We start from the raw sequence: 15,212 nt of genomic DNA, 5'->3' as shown, positions 1-15,212 counted from the left end.
CTATCACTTTGTAGGAAAAAAAAGTTAGAAGCAAAGCGAATTCTCACCCCATGCATTTCCTATGGCCTATACCGCCCACAAATCGCCATTTTTTTCCTCTGTTTGCTTCACGTTCACCTCACCACGTTAAGGCGGCGCTGCCTGGAGACGAAGCAAAACTAAAACCCATAGAACAACCAGCAACCAGATGGATCAGATGCATGGTTTGGAGGCGGCGCCACCTATACGTGGTGATGCGAACGTGAAGCAGCCAGAGGAAAAAATTGCGGTTTGCTCGCGGTATAGCCCATAGGAAATGCATGGGGTGGAAATTTGCTTTTCTTCTCTAACTTTTTTTCGACAAAGTCATAAAAATATCAAAGTGAAAAATCAAAAGTCAAAGTGAAAAAAAAATATGGATAACACTTCAGGCAAATAACTATCAGTCTGCAAAGTTTGAAGCCCCAGAGCCATCATCTTCTATTTTTATGACACGATCAAAATTTGTAACATTCGCTAAATTCACCCTGTACACCCGCGCGTGTAACTGAGAACAGCACAAACCTACTAGATATTGTTTTGTCATCCGCTCTCGATATACTACTTGATTGCTTCACATATATATGCCTGGCATAAGTGACCGCATCGTTATTCACTTTAGTTTACGTAGATACATTACAAAAAATCGCACTATTAGAAAGACCATCAAGTTATACGACACAGCAAACCTCACGGCCATAAATCAAGCCCTCTCATCGTCACTTGGGTCATTTTTATCAAACTTATCATCCCATTCCGCGAATGAAAAGTGGCTTTCTTTTAAATCGCTACTCTCTAACCTTTTCGAGAAATACGTACCTTCGTTCAGCATCGTTACTTCTTCCCATGCACCATGGTACAGCAAAGCCATGAAGTCGTAAAAGAAATTATTTAGACGAGCCAAAGATAGGAACACCGCTGAGTTGTGGGAAATATACCGTATATGTGCTTTGACCTACAAAAAAGCAATGCAGAACGCAAAAAGAAAGTTTTTTTTTTTCATACAATCCACCCAGTCTTCCCTAAAAAATCCTAAAAACATTTCGTCTACCATATACGTCAATCGAACTCGGGGAATTCGATAACAGGGAACTCGTTCCACCAGAAGAATGTCCGGAAATACTTAGCCAGACTTTTGCCGATTCTTTTACAGTGGAGGACCTAAGCAAAACCAGAATGCTCATACGCCTAATGTCCCTCCATGAATTTCAGTCGAACATCCGAAAGCGACATTTCAAAACTCATCGACTCCCTCCCAAACTCTTTTTCGCGCGGCTTCGACAATATCAATGCCTCATATCGTATCCTTATCTCGCTGCTATCTTCCGACAATCCTTAAGCACCGCAAACGTGCCAGAAGATTGGCGCCTCGGCAAGGTCATACTTACATAAGAAAGGTGACAAGCACACCCTCTAGCAACTGCCGTCCCATATCACTAACGAGCGTTCCCTCGAAAATTATGGAACACATTACTTTCTCTTATATGACGACCTTTCTTGACACCAATCCCACAATTTGCCTTTGTCAACATGGCTTTCGCAAACACTTTTCATGTGAGACGCAACTTGTGTCCTCCACCCATGACATCCATGCGAACCGCGACAAGCGTTTCCTAAGTCCTAACATACGTAATATTTATCGACCTCTCCCGTTGGCTTTAAAACACTTTACTTGTGTGGAAGTGGTTTGTGAAAGGGCATCTGCTCCGCAATACGAAACACGTAAAATGAATGCGAGAGGAAAGCTCCTTGCACGTGGAACATCACGTGTCTATGCACAATGTGTGACACAGTGTGTCGCGCAGACAAGCGTATAGTATTTGTGGCCTCTATCTACGTGAAATGCATATTTATCCGGAAGGGACTACCAATTATCGACTACACATCGGAGTCTAGCTGCGTCCAGTACCTGCGCTATGAGGACGGAAATCGCATATGAATAAGACAGTCAACAACAAATTGGAATATACATTATGAAGATGGCGAAAAAAAAAAAAACGTTTTCGTTTCTTTCTCATGCATAATCCGTTAACGTGATTATGCGCCGTGAGGATAAGTTTCTTAGTCACCTTGTTCCCAATCTTGCATCGCTCAAGGCAAGGGATGCCCTTTTTGTCCTTTGTGCCTGCATTGGACGCACGGTCATAGTAATAAAAATCAACCAGTCAATCAAGAGTGTTTCAGGATAAAAAATGATTTTTTTTATTGTTGTTTGAAACCGGATACGTAATGGTAATAATAACGTTTTATTAGTGCTAAAGAACGGCCACAGCAGGCTTAGTATAGGTGTACATCAGACACGTTGTCGCAAATTGCAAGACAGAAGCACCCAACAATATCACGCAAAAAAACAAAAGACAAGACATAAACTATGCTTAAAAATTAAACAGAAATCGACACGAATAAGAAGAAACAGGCAATTGCTTTTCGACAAACGCGTGATTACTTTTGTGTGTGTACATTTGTGTGTGGACGAATAGGAAGGAGCAAAGAACCCTCTGACCATTGACCCTCTTCTATGAGCCATCGATACAGACGCGCACATTCACGGCATCCCGCTTCCAATCTCTGGAACGTGGAAGGTGGCTGCTCACGCATATGATGTTACGGTCCTATACTGCGTGACGCTGGTTCGGTTGATGAGGTCCTACGCGTCTATGATGCATATATGCAGTCATCTCGGGATGGTTACTCAACTATCGGAAGACCAAGCTAATGCCTCTCAGAGATTGGGCTTCTTATTCATTTCTGCCCTTCTCATGCGCTACATCCCTTAAAATATTAGGTGTTGTGTTCGATCGTCACGGTCCTTCTGCCTCAAACCGGACGACTGCACTGCAAAATCTCTGCTCCAGGTGTAAAGCTTCTGATACATACGCGCTGTTCTATCTATAGAGCGTGCATATCTGGCTCGGAGTGTCTTCTGTGGCTGGTTGTGGCATCTGAGCCACGTTACAGTTGCTCCTCATTCCGTAGTCATACCTGCTCATACTGCCCTAGCTTCTGTCCTTCCTTTGGAGGAAGCGGCGCGGTAGGCCACTAGCTCGTACTCTGCTATGTTTCCTCTGTGGACTGGCCCTACCTGACATAAGCCTGATGAGCAAAATGATTGCCCTGAACACCGTCCTACAGATACTTCGTGGTGAGCCAACGCCAACGCAAGTGCTCCTAAAGTACTGGATGGGTTCATTAGTGCGATACCTGTTGCCAGAGGCATATGATCCATCATTCCCAGCGGCGCGATCTCCGCAGCGTTTTCATGCTACGTGTTCATGCTTATCATCGCAAACTGGAGTCTCTCTCTGTGTCTGTGAGTGCCCCATCACGAATGTCCCAAGCAGTTTTATGGAGCGAAGTGCAGGTCAGCGCAAACTGGATTGGACGCCTTCAGCAGGTTAGAACAGTTCCATGGGCGTCAGCCATAGGTTCGTGGCTGCCTGCTCCCTTGCGTGACGTGGTGTGGAACTTTGCATGGGGCATCCATCCCACGCGGGACCGCCTTCAGACATGGAACTTGACCCCGACGGACAATTGCCCGTACTGCAATTGTGTCGAGACGAACTACCACGTGCTTTTTGACTGTCGGGTTGCAAGAATTTTTTGGCAATTGGCTCGGCGGCATACGAACATTATATGCCCAGTGCCCTTACATCGTCGACAGTCCTGCCACCGGATTAGCGCACTTTTAACGGCTTGCGGGGCACAGGTTCTGTGGGCAGCGCGCTGCAAAGCTGTGGCACAACGTCTGCGCAACATCCCTGTTTTCCTATTGGCGCGGAAATTGAGAGTTAGCGTAATCGCCATCCTGCAGCAGGACCTCTTCGCGCTGGGGGAGGAAGGCTTCCGGCGTCGATGGCGTGATCACCCTTCCATTGTCATTCAGGATGCGTATGTTAGCATCGTTGGTGCACCTCCATAAATGTATAAAGGCCACCTCATATGTACATAGCCACAGTGACGAATATGGTCGTCATGTGTACATAGTCACAGTTGTGTAGTCATATATGTACAGTCCCATAGTCATGCAACCATATATACATTGTATCTTGTGCATTATAACTCATTCCAACTAGTGTATTAGTGTGTATTAATATTAATAGTATTGTATTGTAGTAGTAGTGTGTAATTAATAATAGTATTAGTACTCGTAGTGTGCTCTACCGGGTGTTTCAGTTAAATCCCCGGGCTAAATAATTCGCGAACCGGTGCACCAATCGAATAACTTTCTTTTTTACAAGTATCTGTCCAATACCGCCTACAAGATGCGCACCGCGTGAATGAGCGGGAGGCGCTCATTATTTAAATAAAAATTCAAATGAGTTTCGCGAAAAAAGATAACTTCTAAAGCAGGGCGCCGTCGGCATTAAAATGGGTACTATCCCTTCTGGGACCTTCAGTAGATACCTTTTAGAGAAAAATCTGCAACCGAAGCGGGTCATTTGTTGCAGTAATTAATTGGTTTCGGTTTACATATTTTTGTCGCGGCTGGTCGCGGTGAAGCGCAAAAGGACGCTCTTTCGCTCCCATGTCCACCAATGAATTACATCCTTACACCAATGAATTACACCAATGAATTACGTCCTTTTGCGCTTCGCCGCGACCAGCCGCGACAAAAATACGTAAACCGAAACCAATTACTTACTGCAATAAATGACCCGCTTCGGTGGCAGATTTTTCTCTAGAAGGTGTCCACTGAAGGTCCCGAAAGGAGTAGTACCCATTTTAATGCCGGCGGCGCCCTGCTTTAGAAATTAGCTTTTTTCACGAAACTCATTTGAATTTTTATTTAAATAATGAGCGCCTCCCGCTCGTTCACGCGGTGCGCATCTTGTAGGCGGTATTGGACAGATACTTGTAAAAAAGAAAGTTATTCGATTGGTGCACCGGTTCGCGAATTATTTAGCCCGGGGATTTAACTGAAACACCCGGTATAGTATGAGTCGCATAATAAATTTTCTCAAACAACAAATATGACATCTTTGGAGTAGAGCTGATTTCTGCTAGCACTCACGCCGACATCATGGTCGATCTTGCCAAAACGAAAGGTTTTCTGTTTCTTTTTTTTTTTTTTTTTTCGCGGGGCTGGCGATAGGGGATACATTGCATTCATTTTTTCACAGCTCGGAGAGTCCGAAATGTGAACCTCGCTTTATCTTTAACTCAAGAGGTGCAACGAGGGTTGGGGCAAGATGAAACACTATCCATTTTTGAATTTCTTGTTCTGCGCTTATTTTAGACCGGCGACGTCCGTTTTGCATTTACAGGTCAGAGGCTCTACACCCCTGAGAAGGTGCCTGTGACTAGTTCTTTCGAAAAACACGAAAAAATTTAAATTTCACATTCAATTGCAAATTTCTGTCTCATCTTGTACCACCTTCCCCAATATATATACTTGCCACCATCGCAACGTCTGTAATTGAGCTCCTCTTGATTGATTGATTTGTAAAAGAAAAAAATGGAGATCCTCTATTTGTGCAGTTATCGGACTGAACAAGGAAGAGGAGAGAACAACTGCTATAGCGGGCTCATCTCGCGATTCTCAGTGAGATACGTGTACAGGTTAATCAATATTTGACACAGGTATTTATATCGTGTTGCGCGCATTCGCATAATTGCGTGCGGACGCGGACCCGTGCTGGCTGCTCCGCACGCACTCGTACTGCACTTCCGATCCAACAAGTGCAGGCCAGTCGTGAACTCATGCAGAATTCCTAGCGTCCTGGAACAGCTGATCGCACCAGTGCGACTTACTTTTCTATTTTTTCTTTCTATTTCTATTCCATTTTATTCTATTCTCGTTTACAACTACACTCTTAAAAATAAACTTCACCGCATGGCACACTCCTAGCCAACCATAATCTCGAATGATATCGTTATCTGCCCTGATTTGTTGAAAACAGGAGGCCTACGCCTTTTTTGTGCCTGCTGTTCGTAATTGTCACAAAAAAGGCGTACGTCTCCCATTTTAAACAAATCACTGCAGATAACGGTATCATTCGAGATGATGGTTGCTAGGGGCGTGCTATGCGGTGAAGCTCATTTCTAAGAGTGTAGTGCTGCACCACTATAAAACGAATACGAGAGCGCAGAAGGCGCGACCGGTACTGACAAAACGAATACAGAAGTGCTGCGCTGCCTGAACTACACTCTAAAAACAGAACTTCACCGCATAGCATGCTATGAGCCAACCACTGCGAAGAGCGATAAAATTATCGCTTCTGATTCGAAGAGAGAGGTGGGCGTACGCCTTTTTGTGGAAATTTGGATATATGAAAATTGCCACAAAAATGCGTACGCCCCCCTCCCCCTTCGAATCAGAAGCCATAATCCTATCATTCTTCGCAGTGGTTGGCGCACAGCGTGCTATGCGGTGAAGTTCTGTTTTTAGAGTGTATAGTTCAAGGAGTGCAGCCAAATCGAAGAGACCTTATCTTCTCTCCCTCTTTTAGGTAGGAGGCAATCGATGCTGTCATCTGTGCCTCGTGATGTGATGTGATGTGATGTGATGTGATGTGATGAGACAAAGAAAAAAAATGGGGGTGTGAGTCTCGACGAAGTGCTTTGTAGCACAGCCGGTTTCTAAAAGCTTCGTATATGGGAATAATGCGACTCAAGTGCGTGCCTCGATTTATTAAAATATCTCATTTGTACATATTTTTAAAATTAGGTTATATGGTTGCGTCCGTAGTGAAGCATACGATTTGTCCGTCGTCGCCGATGACCTTGACGGTTAGAGTCGTCGAGAACTGAAATAAAAAGGTTGCATTATGATATGAAGGACAATGTTCCAAACCGGAAGGACAACGCCTGTGAAACTGTCGGGTGCTGCGGATATTTTTTTGTTCGACTTTATTTGCCGAGCAATAGCACACATGATCGTTTGAAGGAATCATAGTCCTATCAAAGACAACCAATTCAAATATATATTTGAGCGCAAACGAACATTTCTTTGAGGACAGGTCTAGACGTTGGAATATCCCTTGATGATACAGCAACGACTACTACTAAGAATAATAACAATAATAGTATGGGTGCAGTTTTACATAAAAAATGGACCAGCCTTATGGGTGATGGATACACTCTTAAAAATGAACTTCACCACATAGCACGCTCCTAGCCAACCATTGCCACGAATGATATCGTTATCTGCCCCGATTTGTTGAAAACGGGAGGCGTACGCCTTTTTTGTGACACTTATATAATTGTCACAGAAAAGGCGTACGCCTCCCGTTTTCAACAAATCAGGGCAGATAACGATATCATTCGTGGCAATGGTTGGCGCAGAACGTGCTATGCGGTGAAATTCATTTTTAAGAGTGTATATGCAGGGTGTCCCAGCTAACTGCAAACATATTTTAAGAAAATATATATGACACTTTTTCCAAGATGAAATCAATTGCAATATAGCATATGCTGAAGGGCACTCCTTAGGAAGGCATTAGCAAAGTTCAAAGGCAATGTCTTAATTAACTTTCATTAATTAACTTTTTAATTATAAAAGCTACGAAGTTGTCCCAATGAGGACAATCTGTTCCTTTCGGTCACCTGATATCGTAGCCGTTTTCAGAACAAAAATCCGTTCGATAGATCCCGCAAAAAATTCGTGAAGGAACGCCATTTTTTTCTTTATTTTGCTCATTGCGCTTCTTAGAATACGCGTCTTTCCTTCACCCCCAATGTGAGAGGGAGAAAGAGCACACTATCGCCTCTCGCGTCCTGGAAAGAGATTAAAAGGAAACAGAAAATGCAACCCAAGATTAGGCCAGTTCCCATAGAGTCACCCGATACATTTGTCTTTGTTTTGTTTCCGCATGTTAAAGCTCATCTTCGACGCATGAGGCGGCACTGTGCTCATTCCCCCTCTCACGTTGGGGATGGAGGAAATACGCGTCTCCGATGATGCGCAATGAACAAAATAAAGAAAAAATGGCGTTACTTCACGAATTTTTTGCTGGCGATCTATCGAACGGATTTTTGTTCTGAAAACGCCTACGATATCAGGTGACCGAAAGGAACAGATGTTCTCATTGGGACAACTTCGTAGCTTTTATGATTAAAAAGTTAATTAATGAAAGTTAATTAAGACATTGCCTTTAGACTTTGCTAATGCCCTCCTAAGGAGTGCCCTTCAGCATATGTTATATTGCAGTTGATTTCATCTTGGAAAAAGTGTCGTATATATTTTTTAAAAATATGTTTGCAGTTAGCTAGGACATTCTGTATAACGGTTAAAAATAGAGACAGATTAGCAGCCCCGAGGTGAGATCTAGAAACAGTCATTACACATTATTAATGCCGTGCTCATTACTGTAACGGGGACCTACTGAAGAGATATCATTGGCAAGCAAAACAACATCTGCCTTTTCTTCGCAGTGAAAGACTGCGGGAATGCGCACGGACGGGTCCACGTCACTTTCCTGAAAGCAAATTTTTTGGACTTACTCGGGGAATCGACGAACTTATTGTGAAGTGCTGGGAAACTTTGTAGGTCTGTCCTGCTACGACAGGACAGCTGATCAATTTGCAGAGATCCGTTTCCAAGTCGGGAACCGGCAGGCTGAACCACCACCAAACTAAGTAGCGGGCATCCAAGGTTACTGTCTTGCTGTTGACTTCTGAAACGAAAAGAACTACGATTGCACAACGAAAGGGCGTTAACTAAAACGACTGGAAAGTTGGGAAGGTAGTTCCCCTTCATAAGCACGGTGATAAAAGCTCTCCACTTAACTACCGTCCCATCTCATTAACTAGCATTCCTTGCAAGGTTATGGAGCATATCATATGTACACATTTATTTCAGTTTCTTGATTCTAACTCTTTTTTTCATGACAGCCAACATGGGTTTCGTAAATCATTTTCCTGTGAAACTCAGCTCGTATGTTTTTTACACGACTTGAGTTCGAACCTTGACAGTGGATTCCAGACTGACTGTATTTTTCTTGATTTCTCTAAAGCATTCGACAAGGTTTCTCACAGATTACTACTTCATAAACTAAGTACACTCAATATTGACACATACGTCCTATCTTGGATTCATTCTTTTTTGCTTGTCCGCAGCCAATATGTCACAGTTAACGACACGAATTCTAGCTTAACATCTGTACTATCCGGTGTGCCACAAGGTTCAGTCCTCGGTCCCCTTCTCTTCCTAATCTATATTAACGACATGCCGCAATCTGTACTGTCTTCATCTGTTCGCTTATTTGCAGACGACTGTGTCGTTTACAGGAAAGTTTCTCACATCTCAGATATTACCCTATTACAATCAGATCTAGATAACATAATAACATGGTGCAAGACATGGCATATGGAACTTAATATCGGTAAGTGCAAGCACATGCGAATTTCTCGGAACTTCGAACGTCATCCTCTGTATCTACTAGAGAACGTCCCACTTGAGCAAGTTCAGTGTTATAAGTACTTGGGGGTCCTTATCACTAGTGACCTCTCATGGCATGCTCACATTAATTATATAACAAATAATGCCCATCGTACTCTTGGTTACGTCAGACGTAATTTTAGTCAAGCACCACTGGACCTCAAGCTAACGCTCTATAAATCTGTCGTTAGGCCCAAACTTGAATACGCAGCCTCGGTTTGGGATCCAGGTTTGAGCGTACTTGTAGATTCTATTGAAAACATACAGAGGAGAGCAGTTCGCTTTATCTGCGGTAACTATCATCAACGGTCCAGTGTATCTTCTATGAAATCCACACTCCATCTTCCCAACCTCGCCATACGTCGTAAAATTGCCCGCATATGCCTCTTTCACAAAATATATTATCACAACGGTCAGCTACGTAACCACTTTTTACTTTCTCCCACATATATTTCCCATCGCACTAGCCATCAACAAAAAGTAGGAATTCCTAGATGTTCTACTAAAGGCTTTTCAGACTCATTTTTTCCACGCACATCGATCGACTGGAACTGCCTTCCCGGCTCCCTGACGGCTACCTCTTCGTCTCAGTTGTTTAAAAATGCGGTATGTGTGCACTATTCGAGTGATTGACTGCTGTGTGAAATGCCAACCTTTAGTGTCTTTCATTTATGTGCTATGCTCAATAACCATTCTGTACACCACTCCCCTCTGAAATGCGTATGCCCTGAGGGTAAAATAAATAAATAAATAAATAAATAAATAAATAAATAAATAAATAAACTACACTACAGGCTACGCTCCAAGGAAACGCCAGCAGTCTTCGATTCGTTAAGTGGCAAGAGGCAGTGTAAAAAGTGCACCCATGATGAGTGCACTACAGTGCACACCAGGACCGTCTTGTATGTGAGTGCACTACAGATGCTGCCCTCGCGCAGAATACATCAGAGCCCAATCGAACAGAAAAGTTAAAGCGTATCATACAGTTTGTCACAGACGCGCAATCGACCGCGGCCCCTTTACCAAAGGCAAGCTACTAGGCCCATGCATGGTTCAATAGCGGTCATATGTACCAAGGCCTCCGTCCCCTTGGGGTTTCCTGTCATCAACAGGCCTGTGCACCCTGCCTTGATCATCTGCCTGCATGAGCGTTACTGGTATGTGTCGTCGCTTTAGCTGAGTTTTACTTGTACGCTTGTCTGAAGTCAGCACCGTGTGGTTTATCTCATCTCAAATCTCCAGGTGTTGCGAGGTCATTTACTATGAGTAATAAACACAGGCAACATATTGGAACGACATTTCCGAGGACAACCAAGGAAACATGTGCTGCAGAACTACAGACAGACGATACCAGACGACCCTGTAGCAAGCAGTAGGTGTCGTCCCTTGCAGTTGCTCCTCAAACACAGGGAAATGTTCTCCTTGTGAATCCTTATCTCCATCATCACCACCTTTCACTATCTATAAGTGGCACTGGCGCAGCTCCCAGCCTGCTGACTGGTATCAGCCACATCTCATCATCGTCTCTTTATTCGTGAGTGTGTCACAAACCTCTGCGGTAGCAGATCATATCCTCCAAATGCCCATTTCCACCGACGTCCCAGTTCAACCAAAAGCTCATTTCCTCCCAAAAAATATTCGGAGGTTCTGGGCTTTCGGTTGATCTGGGCATGCGGGTGGCAGTGACCCATATATCCCCCAAATGATCTTTTCATCCAAGCGCCCAGAACCACCGAAAGCGGAATACTTCAAATGAACATTTTTTCGGATGAAATGAGCTTTTGGTTGATTTGGGACGTTGGTGGAAATAGGCATTTGGAGGATATGTGGCCTAACCACGTCTGCATCGCAATATCTTGAGCGACCGTTCCCATAACTGAGTGGAAGAGCAAAGGTAGGCTTATCGCCGGTACCAAATTCGCTCTGGGGAAAGCCCCTGCAAAAGAAAACCTCCCGAAAGGAAGGTAAAGCTTTGATGTCAAAACGCAGTACAAGACTCCCAATTCGACAGGAAAGGGGACGCGGAATAGAACGTGCTGGGAAAGAAGTTGGCGCAACTGAACAACAACAACAACAACAAATAAGTTAATGATAATGAATGGGGAAATTCGCCACTTAAGGTGCGGCCCACTACCCCAAGGCACAATGGGGCAGGATGTGATGTGAACAACGAACTGAACAACGATGACAACAAAGTAATTTGAGAGTAGAAAGCGCTAATAAAATATTGCGCACAAGTGTCCCTGGGAAAAAGCACTGCAGAAACACACTATTTGATCACCTAGTGCGCAGTGAGAGACTATCTGCGGGTTGTTAATTACGGCTTAACTATCACTTACTTGGGGTGACACTTATCGAAAAATGCGTTGGTTCCCCTCTCTTGAGTACGCAGGGGTCATCATCGCACGGGTTAATATCCACATATTCGATCGTTGCTTTTGACCGGGTTCCTGCAGGGAAAAGTAAAAGCTGTATCATACAAGTGTCCAGGCTACTTCAAAAAGACGTGTCTATTGTCATCAAGCAGAACTATATATGCAAGTAGTCCCCTCAGTTCAAGATATAATCAAGCTTACCGCAGTATTCGATTTGTGTATGTCTGCTGTAAACTAGTTCAACAAAGACAAGAATTAAGGCAAAGGAACGCATGTTGCGGAGGTCCTGTGCTACGGTGTGCTGTGGGTACGTTACTAGAGCTTGAACGAGTGTTTTTATAGGCGCGAAAACGGACAAGGATTCGTCACATACCTGTTTACACAAGCTACGCTGCGCTGCGTGTTGAATATTAACTTTCGCCTCTACAGCTGTGTTCGGTTTTCTTAATAAGGAACGCACCTCGAAGTGTGTGGAAGCTGTAAGGGTGGGTACACTGTACCGTGATGATAGTTTTCGTCTACTCAAATGATATAGAGCCACTAACAATTCAATGCCAACGCAAATGATGACTCAGGATAATCAGATCACATCCCGACACTCACTGACTTGAAAATTTGATGCAAAGACGCACTTGCAAAAGTTCAAGTTCAGAATGATCTTTGCAAATAATCGAATTTCTCGCAATGCCGTCGAAGCGAATAATTCCACACTCGGTTTCGGTTCTATGAATCAAATACAGGATCGTGTATTCGACTTTGGAACCGAATTGACGTCTCTTCAAAAAACCTGTTACAGTTTAACATCGTTAATATGAAGCTGGTTAATACGGCATCTCCTCGTTATGACCCTTTTTATCGGGAACAGTTCCCTGTCAATGGCCTCCGCATGTAACTCTTTTTCGTTAATATGACATTTCGTTTATGTGACGGTGACCCGTATCTTGAGAACACCTAGCTGTGAACACGCGTACTTTACCCTCGTCGCTATGACCGTTGGTCACTGAACCGGCAGTTCTCCCGACCTATAAACGCCAAAACGCGGGCCAACTTTCGGGGTGAATCGTATGCTCATGTCTGACGTGTCCTGTTGTCATATGATCACAGTGAGCTGCTGCAGTCATACGGCATTCATCCGGCATGTGTGAGAACGAGCGCAAATGAACACAGCTGACTGTCGGAATGAAGAAGATGCGCCTGATTCAGAATTACACAAAACAGATGCATTTATCACACTTTTTCAAAGACAGAAAATAATGTGCGACACATTCGGTTGAAATGTCTGATTATGCCAGTTTGCGTAATTTTCTCTTTGGAGCTTACGTATAAAGGGCACGGTACGACTCGTTACACAGGGTGTTCGTTAATATGACAGTTGGCTTTATGAACAAAACCTGCAGGAACGGCCGCGTGGTCAAATATCAACGAGCTTCGACAGTATACAGTCAACCCTCGATTTATGAACACCCTCGGTTCCTCGAAAAACCGTTCATAAATCGAGGGATCCATAAATCGAAAATTCAGTTAACTGAGTACTATCGAGCAAATGGAACAGTATTTCCGAGTAGGGATTGTGTTTATAATGCCATATATTGTGTAATTTTGCTTTTGATCATGCCTTCTGCTGTATCAATCTTACAAAGAACAGACGTTAGCGCATTCACACTCTGTTTATTATGCAATACTAAATTGTTTAATTTTGCTTTGGACCATGCCTTCCGCTGTGTCAATCTTGGAAAGAAGAGATGTCCCCGCATTCGCACTGGATTGGTCTCGGATTTCCTCCGGGATTTTTAACCTCCGTTTATTAACCTCCGGGTGACAGCGACCACCTTATTCATCAACTGAGGTCAGGAACACTTGGTCGCAGCATGTGCGACCCCGGAAAACCCGTTTGCTGTTCCGATTTCGAGGGGTTAAGGACCGAGGGTGCAATACCTGGTAAACGTTTTGTCCGTTCAGGCGTCATTCATAAGACCACGGAATTATCCCTTTGAAGGTTTCTGTTGACCTCGGAACGATCCGTTCATAAATTGAGGGCAAAAACGCTGGGCAACTCCTAGTTGGTTCCCAGAAACTCCGTTCATTATTCGAATATAGAGGTTCATAAAACGAGAGAAAAATGAATGGAAAAAGTTTGGTTCCCCGTGCTCGTGTTCATAAAACGAGGGAATTCATAAACCGAAGGTTCAGAAATCGAGGGTTGACTATTCGAATCCTTCCGCAGCTAGGCCTAATACGGCACAAGATCGGACACAAAACAAAGTGAGCGCTAATTGATGATTATTAAAAAAGAAGAGGAGAAACGAGGATTGATGTTGATGTTCAAAATACTAGGGAGAGGTTGAATTCGCCACACGATAAATTCGGCTACTTTCATAGACAGACCCACCCCCACCCCCATGAAAAACAAATATAAAAGAGAACCTTTCCACCCCCACTTTCGCGGTAACTATCGGCCAAAGGCCAAAATCCAAAATCACCGGTTCACGTAGTGAATTGCCGCACAGTGAATTACATGGTCCTAATAGACTGACTCCAACGCGCACCTCTGAATAAATGTCACAAGCGCTGACAAGGCAGCATCCCTCTTGTCAGATGGCCAAGGACCCAGCACCTTTACGAGGTCAAAGGTGCGGTTGTCCAGTCGGTCGAGAGCAGATTTCATGGTAGACCTTTGAGGTGCGTATCTAGAACAGTGCACGAGAGTGTGCTCAGTGCCATCCACAGTTGCACAAAGTGTACAGATCTGCCTTCCAAATTTTATGGAGGAATTGGCGCCCGTATGGCACGTTCAGACGGAATTTGTACAAGAGCGTCTGGATAGACCGAGGTAACATGGACGAAACCCTAAATTTCAGATCCGGGTCAACTTGATGGAGCAACGAGGAATTCGCGTCACCTTGTAGCCATCGCTGCCTAGTCATAATCTGTGTAAGAGACCTCAATATGTCTTGCACATCGGCTTTGGAGTACGGCACCAGATGCTTTGATAAGGACGGATGTGCTAGATCCGCTACTTCATCAGCCGCTGCATTCCCCCGTATGCTGCATGTCCAGGAATCCGTTGAAGTATGATGTCATGGCCAGCATCCCTGGATTGCATGTACAGTGTCAGAATGTCGTGGACTACTGGTACCATACACCCCTTACGAAGGAATGATGTTATTGCTTGTAGTCCATCATTTGAATCGCTATATGATCCATTGCGCTCCAGACGTGTATGGAACCACATATTGAAGAGCGAGAAGTATGGCGACTATACACTCTAAATCTTTTCACACCTTTAAAGGTGTAATAGCGTGCATGGCGCACGCCTTTTTAGGTGTAATTTTGGAAACATCATAATGGAGCACGGTTTCGCACAAATTTTCTTTACCCAAGTGTTGTCTGTCCTCCAAAAATTCAGTCTTGCAACATCTCAACATTGTTCAACAGTATTG

The 15,212-nt window shown here is 44.0% G+C and overlaps 1 protein-coding gene across 1 annotated transcript; it reads right to left on the bottom strand.

Annotated features, from left to right (window-relative positions):
- Positions 1-6,633: 6,633 nt before the first annotated feature.
- LOC135397657 (mite group 2 allergen-like Ixo r 2) lies at positions 6,634-12,077 on the bottom strand. The gene is made up of 4 exons (XM_064629267.1): positions 11,974-12,077; positions 11,737-11,847; positions 8,461-8,633; positions 6,634-6,764 (listed from the first exon to the last, which is right to left on the bottom strand). Exons 1-4 carry the CDS (start codon positions 12,044-12,046, stop codon positions 6,687-6,689), a joined length of 435 nt encoding a protein of 144 aa, XP_064485337.1. The 5' UTR covers positions 12,047-12,077; the 3' UTR covers positions 6,634-6,686.
- Between the last annotated feature and the right edge of the window lie 3,135 nt (positions 12,078-15,212).

Source organism: Ornithodoros turicata, chromosome 6 (assembly GCF_037126465.1).
Source record: "Ornithodoros turicata isolate Travis chromosome 6, ASM3712646v1, whole genome shotgun sequence".
NCBI classification, from domain to species: Eukaryota; Metazoa; Arthropoda; class Arachnida; order Ixodida; family Argasidae; genus Ornithodoros; species Ornithodoros turicata.
Note: the sequence above shows the minus strand (reverse complement) of the source record. Positions and strands in the feature narration are given on the sequence as shown.

What these genes read in the sequence shown, in the direction of transcription:
- LOC135397657 (XM_064629267.1), bottom strand. Translation starts at nt 12,046, where the DNA reads ATGCGTTCCTTTGCCTTAATTCTTGTCTTTGTTGAACTAGTTTACAGC. An exon ending in TACACAAATCGAATACTGCG is followed by an intron (nt 11,848 to 11,973) that starts GTAAGCTTGATT and finishes TTTTCCCTGCAG; the next exon opens with GAACCCGGTCAAAAGCAACG. An exon ending in TAAGTTCGTCGATTCCCCGA is followed by an intron (nt 6,765 to 8,460) that starts GTAAGTCCAAAA and finishes TTTTTATTTCAG; the next exon opens with TTCTCGACGACTCTAACCGT.